We start from the raw sequence: 9,295 nt of genomic DNA, 5'->3' as shown, positions 1-9,295 counted from the left end.
GTAACAATTCAGTCCGTTTCTAATTCAACTAAAAAGATCTTTGACGCCAGTACCACACAAAATGGGCTTCACTAATATGCAGGAATGCAAAGTTAAATTAGCACCCTTAGCATCTGTCTCTTGGTCTTCTGTCATCGGTGTTATATAAATATCAGAAAAGACCCAATTAAAAACCTGGATGTACGGAGCTCAAGAAGGGGCATGAGTGGAATTGTTGCTAGGCTAGTGCATGTCTATGGTAACTAGTAGCCTGTATTAAAAGTCTGATCCAAGCACAGAGCACCTGAGGCAAATCACTTATAACACCGGACTACCCAAATAAATGTCTGTGTTAACTGTTTAAGCATAACCATTTCGCATTTAAAAGGACTTATATTTGAGCAGCATCAGCTTCCTGGTTGTAAGCTACGCAGCGGCGGAGTGATCTGCTAGCTTACCGGATCTACGGTAGTTTGTTTACCCGCGGCCGACATTACTACACGTGGAATTCACAAAGGAGCTTTCTGCAAATCAGATCTGGCAACGTTTGGAAGACGACCCCATGGTTTTGAAGAGGTTTTTAATGCGGGCTACGAGTTACCATAGACATGCACTAGCCTAGCACTAGCCTAGCACCACTAAACTCTTCAAATATAAGGACTGCATCAATAAAAAGAAAAAATCTCCAGAAATCAACACTCAACATAGTGTGTTTAAGTCATGTCACTTCCTGGACTCAGTTTGTAGAAACAGATACATGTAAAATGTTTCCTACATTTTAACATATTGCCAGAAGATTTTATTGCAGTTTTTTTTGCCATGATTGTCATTAAAACAGTCGTTGCACCAGAAGGAACCAAATGACCCGTCTCTGTCTCTGTCTCTCCCCAGAGCTTACGGCGAGATGTGTGATCAGAAGCTGTTCGTTTTCTGTGAATCCCCGTCGTACGTTTTCCTTCCCGAAACCAAAACCTAGGCTGAAGGCCTGGAATACTGCCGGAGTCAGAGCTGGAGATACATGGACTTCCCTGGCATAGATCACTTCTTTTTCTATGCCACGCCCCTTTATGGCCCGAGAGACTTCCCGGTGTGGATCGGTCTGCACGGCGATGGTGAGAAACGCTTGCATGAACCTCAGACGTGAACGCAACTGACCTGCTGCGTTTTAGGCGGGGCCTGGAACTGGAGCGACGGATCGGCCTCCCGCTACAGGAACTGGGACGCAGGTGAGGAGAGGGCGGATGATGTCAGGTGATGTTTAGTGGCCATTACTAGACGTTTATCCCATCACAAAGACCAGATCAGAAACTAGAAGATAGACACTGGAGCATTGATCAACATGGAGGTCTGTGGTTCTAATGTGCTTGTTCCAGGTTCTGACCCTGAGCCGAGCCCCGGTCCAGCGTCTTGTGTGGCGATCTCCTCTCTGACCTACTCCATGTCGGTGAAGAACTGCTCTGAGGCCTACCCTTTCCTGTGCTACAAACACAACCTGGTCCTGGTGCCCGAGCTGCTGACCTGGGAGGAGGCCCTGGAGACCTGCCGGAATCTCAGCTCCTCGGACCCCTACAGCTCCTACAGCCTGCTCAGTGTGGAGGAGAGCGAGCTGGTGTTCGCCCTGAGCCAAACCAAAGAGGCCACCACCAGCAAGGTACGCTCCCAAACTCTCTTACTTTAGGAGTAATGTCTCAAGAGTGGGCTCCCCTTTGGTGTCCACAGGGGTAAGAAGTTCTTCAACAGGAGTTTGAGGGAGTTCCCTCATCCAAAGATCCACGCTCAGACCACGGTGCCCCACTGTGGTCTGGTCAAGAGAGAGTCATTTCTTAGCCGGTTTTCTTGGATGACTAGAGTGGGTTCCCAAAGTTGGGGTCGGGACTCCTTCGGGGGGGGTCGCAAGACAATGAATTTGTGTATTTCTGATTGAAAGCAGATTGTAAATGCCTGAGGTCCCGAGGTGGTTAGTTAAAAGTTTGGTTAACCCCTAGACTAGAGTAGAGAACGAACTGACACGAGCAAATTACAACATGGCACAAAGCAGACATGCGCAGCCTGTAAACTTTATAGATGATTTTTTTTATCAACTTGCCAGAAATAAAGGGTTAAATTATGGTAATACATTGGGGCAAAATACATGGATTGGTTTACACGTGTCTCCGGACTTGGAGGTACCGCTGTTCCCCACTGGTCTTGGAGAACATCAGGTTGACTTCCTGCATCTCTGGTGTGTCCTCCTCAGGTGTGGGTCGGGCTGCGGTTCCTGAACGGCTACTGGTTCTGGTCCGACAGCCTCAATGTCAATGTCACTGCGCCATTTCCGCTGCAGTGTCCGGAGTCCACCCTTCACTGCGGCGCGATGGACCGCAACAGCAGCTCCATCCAACCCAACGACTGCAGCCAGAGGCTCAACGCCCTCTGCTACAAGGAGCCTTAGGGGAACCTTCTCTCTGGAACCCCTCAGGTCATGACTCTTTTGGTCGTGCAAGGGTATTTTGCTACATTTACAGTTTCAGTTTTGAGTCATCCACCTTCATTTGGGTGTTTCTTGTTCCTAGGTGCTGTGTGATAAATAGAACCCAGAAGTGCTTGTTTTTGTGATGTGTTCATCCATAGCCGAATGTCTTCAATGAGAGTCACACAATGTAAACAGAGTTGAAAATAAAGAAAATCCGACACATCCAAAGTGTTTCAAACTCTTGCTGGATTTTCTATTCCTCTCCCAATCCCAAGTGCTCAAATGAGTCTCGCTTTAGCCGATTACCATACTCACCTACTAGCACAGTGCACGTGTGATGACATAATCCCGCCCTGCTGCAGATGAATGGCGCGATGTGACGTGGCGCACCGCGCGCGCTCCCTGTCAATCTGCATAATCCCGTGTTAATCTGCGGCTCCGAACTCCACATGTGCACACATCTGGGCAGCGGGCCGCCATGTAACAACAACCCCAAAAAAAAACACAAAAAAAAAAGAGCCTCTAACGGTCCTCTAGGCAATCGAATTACCGCGCTATATTTAGCCTTTGAAACACATGAGTAATCTGCGGCGCATCTGGGCGTGTTGCCACTGACCTGAATGTAATGTGCATCCTTATTGCCCATTCATTTTTACCCCATGTATGAGATGCATTTATATCGAACAAACGCTTTGTATCCAATGCTATATGGTGTCCGCTAATACTTATTGATTAGAAGTCAGACTTTTTTTTTTATTATCAGAATCTCTTAAAAACAAAATCAAATAAAAAGCATGCTGATTGTTAATGACGTTTCGCTCAAGAGACGTCAAAGGCCGTGACCAAACCTTGAACCTGAGCCACTGGAGGTCGTCCATCTTGGATTTTAACTTCGGCTTTAAATGGTGTCACGTTTGTTGGGATTTGAATGAATCTATTCCATGGCCACTGGCTACGATACAATCCCCAAAGCCTGATCAATCCACCCCCGTGCAGTTGACCAGAGTGATCTACCAGGGAGCAATATGTTTTTATTTTATCCATTTGAAAAGATATGCACCAATAGTGTGCACGGGATCTGCGATACCTGTTCACTTGCGCCAGTACTATCCACAAACAGAGATGGTTTCTGACAATGGGAGGTGGAGCACGAGGAGCCAGGGGAAGTTGAGAAAAATACTCCACACGCCGGGCCACTCCACTGACCGAACTTCAGGAAGAACCAGTTCATACACGGCCCAGCAGCGAGCCTCAGAGCAGACCCCAAAATTAGACTCGATGAGACAAGATCAGTGTCAAATCAGTTCAAGGAAGCCGACAACGACAATGTAATAAACGCCGGGTTTTTAAATTTCAAAAAGGGGTTTGTTCCAAAATGCATTGGAATGCATTGGAAAGTATGCAAAATTGGACGCTTTTAGCTTTTTGAGTGTCCATTTTCACAATGTAGCACTTGCTAGATGGGTTATAAGTTGAATTTCCGTATTGTATGTGCAAAGTTGTGAAATAAACTAAACTAAACTAGTATGACAACAATAGCTGCAGGTTTAACTAGGGAATATATCGTATAAGCAGTATTTTGCATCTCATATTAATAGAAGTCATTTGAAATGTTTTAATGTATTTCACAGTTCAATGGTAAATGGTCTCAACTTACAAAGCGCTTTTCCAGCTACATTAGGCACTCAAAGCGCTTTGCAGCAAGGAACCACTCAGTACACTGGTGTATGAATCGGTGAGTGAGGCAGGCAGTGTGGGTGAAGTGTCTTGCCCAAGGACACAACAGCAGTGTGCCTCTTCAGAAGGCAGGATTCGAATCCCCAATCTTCCGATCATGAGACGACCTGCTCAACCATCTGCGAGACTGTCGCCCCAAAGCACTTAGGTTAAGCATTGGATCATTACCTGAAATGTCCTGCTGTGTGACTTTCTACACTGACTTTTTTTATTTTCCCTCCGAGCTGTGCGCCTGAGGAAGATAAGATCCGGCTCGTACAGCATGTTACAATGAAGAGATCGCTCAAGAGAATGGAAACACGCGTGCCCGCATTCAGGGATGAGCGCTGTTTATGAATAAACCACCTCCATGTGACGACACAACGCGGCGCGAGGAGACGGGCCGAATGTCGCGGCGTGACGATAAAGGTCACAGCCTGAATGGACAAGAAAAGGTCGCCTGCGTTTGAGCACCTGTAGTCCATGAGTGTTTTTACATTTATCCTGTTCTAAAATGTAGTTGTACAAAAAGCCAGTTTGGATGTTTTTCTGTTGGTCTTCGGGGTCTGTGGACGATCGTTCTAAACACAGGACTGGCAATAACCAAAATCATCTGTTTTGACATTTCCATGGATTTGCTAGCATGCCAGCGCATTCTCTCACTCCTTAAGGCCTTTTCTTTCTGTTCAATTTTTAATAAGTAGCCTAAAATATCACAGCAGAGAGACCGTCAATTATGCATGGTATGTCCACTTTATAACATGAGTTGAATATTTACCTATGTTGAGCAAAATATGGACTCCAAACAACCAAAACTGCATTGACTGTGCATATATTTCTAGGTCACTTTGTCTTAGGGCTGGATGAAAGTAATGTAGCATCTCCCGAGTGTTACAGATTTCAAGACAAAGTAAAATTGGCTGTTTCTCCTGATGAGGGCGGAGGTGATTTTGAGGCTTATTTGTTTGGGAGTAGTGGAGGGAGAGGATTGGTGTCGGGGCCCTTGGGAATCCACGCGTAGCTGTGCAAAGTCAAATAAGTCCACATCTCTCCTGGGCCCCGACTCCCCTCGCTCTGGTTACTCGGTCTCATCACAACAACTGCAATATCACCCAGACGCAAGAACAGTCTGTACTGACATCTCTGACTACGAAGAAAATCTGTCAAACCTTTCGACTATTGATAATGTAGACTTATTGTATGGCTCCATTACTCTGGTCAAAAAGTTTCAAATTGATATCTCTACTCTACTATTGTTCACTCACACACTGCGTTCATACAAGAGGGTGAAGTGTCTGCAGGGTTTTAGGGCAAATGAGATTGTCCGACATTGTATCACGGTTGGAAGCTCCGAATAGAACATTTGCGTGTGGTATAGCGGCGTGAATGTCTCCGGACAGCCATGAGGGAGCATTCTTAGCTTCTTAATTATGATGGAGCCAGGGAGAGGGATTTACCGCGGTGGGGATGGAGGGGTGGGGGATGGCAGGGGGGGGGAATGTGGCGGCCATGATGGATGATTTCACTGCGCGCACACAATCAGCACCACCGCAAGAGAGAAATCAATATTACTCTCACCAAGGCTCAGAAAGGAATGGTGTCATCTCTCTTCTCTGCCCACACTGTGTCACCACATGGTACGTACAGGAAAGGGACAAGAATCCAAGCTTGTTTTGTTTAATAACCTGTATTTTGGTGTACAAAATATAGTCAGAAAAGTCAGAATAAAGTTCTGACCATTCAGAATGTTATTGTTCCCTCATTACGGAAACGGACTTGGATTTGATGGAACGGATCACCACCAGCACCAGATGGAATGGATCATCACCAGCACCAGATGGATGGAACGGATCACCTGCAGCACCAGATGGATGAAACGGATCACCTGCAGCACCAGATGGAACGGATCACCTGCAGCACCAGATGGAACGGATCACCACCAGCACCAGATGGATGGAACGGATCACCTGCAGCACCAGATGGATGAAACGGATCACCTGCAGCACCAGATGGAACGGATCACCTGCAGCACCAGATGGAACGGATCACATGCAGCACCAGATGGAACGGATCACCTGCAGCACCAGATGGAACGGATCACCTGCAGCACCAGATAGATGGAACGGATCACATGCAGCACCAGATGGAACGGATCACATGCAGCACCAGATGGAACGGATCACCTGCAGCACCAGATAGATGGAACGGATCACATGCAGCACCAGATGGAACAGATCACCATCAGCACCACATTGAACTGTTCACCTGCAGCACCAGATGGAATGGATCACCAGCAGCACAAGATAGATGAAACGGATCACATGCAGCACCAGGTGGATGGAACGGATCACATGCAGCGCCAGATGGAATGGATCACATGCAGCACCAGATGGAATGGATCACATGCAGCACCAGATGGAATGGATCACATGCAGCACCAGATGGATGGAACGGATCACATGCAGCACCAGATGGAACGGATCACCTGCAGCACCAGATGGAACGGATCACATGCAGCACCAGATGGAACAGATCACATGCAGCACCAGATGGAACAGATCACATGCAGCACCAGATGGAACAGATCACATGCAGCACCAGATGGAACAGATCACATGCAGCACCAGATGGAACGGATCACATGCAGCACCAGATGGATGGAACAGATCATATGCAGCACCAGATGGAACTGTTCACCTGCAGCACCAGTCGGAACGGATCACCTTCAGCACCAGATAGATGGAATGGATCACATGCAGCACCAGATGGAACTTATTCATTCTTATTCATGATAATTGGCTGATTTGGATTTAGAAGCCAAAGTGTCCCATGTTAATGTCTAAGTCCAGTCAGGTCTGTTTATAGTCTCTGGCACAGCGAACAAATGTACTTCAATGTGCTTGCAAGGAAAAAATATCACAGGGCTTTTAAATTCAAAGCTCTCGCGGACTGGAGCTCAGTCCGCTCTCCGATCTCGACCAATCATATTTTTAAGGCTTTTGTTTTCAATCACTTGAACCGAAAACGGTAGCTTAGGCGGCGCATTTTGGATAATGAAGAGGCAGTGTGTTTAATATTAGCAACAGATATTAATACATACAGTGAATCATCGCCAACAACAATGGCAAAAAGAAAATGCGTAAGTGCTGTTCAGTTGTGAAAAGTGTTTGGTTCGGTTGCAAATCTGGACGGATCATGTGTGAATTCGACCTCAAATTACGGCCGCTGCTGGTTTGCACCTCTCTCACAGCAGCGAGGTGGAATTGGGACAGTGGAGACACCCACAAACCAGCCGGCCGCGCAACTATACATCTTTATCGTTAGTGCCTCATCGCTCTCTCACACCCCGGCGCTAACTAACTCTGCCGTGAGCGACAAAATGTTCGTGTTTAAAAGCTAAAAATACCAGGGGAGACTGTCAGACGGAGCCGCGTGAACAAGTCAGTGCAGGAGTGAGGTCGTCCATGGTGGAGAATTCGAGATGTCTGTCCAAATTTGCATCAGGGAACACTCTTCAAGTTTTACCCCAATGACTACTTCAGTACAACATGCAGTACGCCAACTGCAATAATGTATTCTCCTGTGGGCTGATGGAATCTGCCAACACATTTATATTCATGTAGTACAGCCATAAATAGGTCAGCATATTATCTATGAATTATTGAGCTAATGTACATGATTTCAAAAGGGAAAAGGAATAAATTATCATCTGAGTTAATGAAAAAAAGTGTTTTTTTAAAAAGACGTTATATTAAGTATGCTTGATCATTACATAAATTGTTAGGAGTCGCTTTTTCCTCCAGCGAAATCAACCACATATGTGACTCGTGCTGACAGCTCGTGTGTATGTGATAAAAACATGAACATCTTGTGACATTCTCCATTGATTTCCCCTCGTGCCCCATCCCCCACTTTCCCTCTCCCTCCCCCGACTTTCTCTCTACTCCACTGTCTTCATCTCGCTTCATCTTCCCTCCGTTCCGTTTTGCTTCGCCAATAGTTTGTCAAATGGGTCAGTGTTGAACTGTGACGGCAGGGCGCGCTTTATTAAGGGCAGAGGGCTGATTCATTCAGGACGTTCATGTTCAGCCGCTGACAAAAAAAACAGCAGATTCTCTTGTGGTTCCGAGATTATGAGCAAAGTCCGCAACGTGGAATATGCTAAATACAATCCGAGGTGTGCAAACTCGTGACCGATTTTCACCGCAATGCTTCTCATCTCCTGAGGCCGAGGAAGTTGTGGGAGGGTTCATTTGAAGGCTCTGACTGGGCTCATTCCAATGCAAAAAAAAAACAGAAGCCTCTATCACACTCAGTCCCAGAGATATCGACCTTTTATCAGCGTGACATGATGTTCTGAATATCTACTAGAAATTGTAAGATATCAGACTCAGATTTAGAAAACTTTATTTATCCCAGAAGGGCCATTGAGTTTGCAACCGCTGCCTTTACGAATAAAAACACACCGAAAAACCTACAACGTGTCAATCGACAACCAACCAAGGACACAGTAATTATCTGTCAGTGCTCACAGTAGTCAACAACAACAACAAGGGATGCAACCTCTAATAAGGTGCATGACCCTCCGGAGAATAATAGTCAGTTGAAAACACAACTCAATGACTGCTTTCTCCTGAGTTTCGGAGCCTCATGGCAGCTGGAATAAATGAGTTTGAATACCTGCTTTGTGAAACATCTGCTACACAAGCAATCGAAGCTTGACATCTGAACACCAATTATTTTGGAGCTTGTCCTCGCTGTGTTGTTCAGGCTGTTTTCCATCTTTGACGGATACATTCTGAAGTAAAAGTGAACGTTAAAAGGCTCCCAATGAAGGAACGATCAAATATTTCAAAGTATGAGCTGAGATACATTAAAAGGAAGAAGTCAAAGTGCTTCACGAAATGAAAATAGAATACAAAGTTCTGTTAGAGTCACAAAGCATCATTGAACAACCCTTTATCGACTGGACTTCAGACGCTTTCCGAAACAAGTGGGCTTCTAGTTTGCTCTCAAAAACACCAAAAGAATCAACGTAGGGAAAGGCCAAGCCACGACAGCCCAAAAAAGAGTGATCTCTTGTCCTTAGTTAGTATGAGGGACCATAAGAAAGTTCTCATCCAAAGAACCTCCGAGAGGGGGAACAGG

The 9,295-nt window shown here is 46.0% G+C and overlaps 1 protein-coding gene across 1 annotated transcript; it reads left to right on the top strand.

Annotated features, from left to right (window-relative positions):
* Nucleotides 1-1,318: 1,318 nt before the first annotated feature.
* On the top strand, nucleotides 1,319-2,410 carry LOC306982003 (E-selectin-like; the record flags this gene model as incomplete). The annotated part of the gene is made up of 2 exons (XM_079581745.1): nucleotides 1,319-1,630; nucleotides 2,216-2,410. 2 exons carry the CDS (start codon nucleotides 1,319-1,321, stop codon nucleotides 2,408-2,410), a joined length of 507 nt encoding a protein of 168 aa, XP_079437871.1.
* Between the last annotated feature and the right edge of the window lie 6,885 nt (nucleotides 2,411-9,295).

The sequence above is a fragment of the Gobius niger genome (genome assembly GCF_951799975.1).
Source record: "Gobius niger genome assembly, chromosome: 23".
Classification (NCBI taxonomy): domain Eukaryota; kingdom Metazoa; phylum Chordata; class Actinopteri; order Gobiiformes; family Gobiidae; genus Gobius; species Gobius niger.
This window is presented reverse-complemented; position numbering and strand designations above follow the sequence as displayed.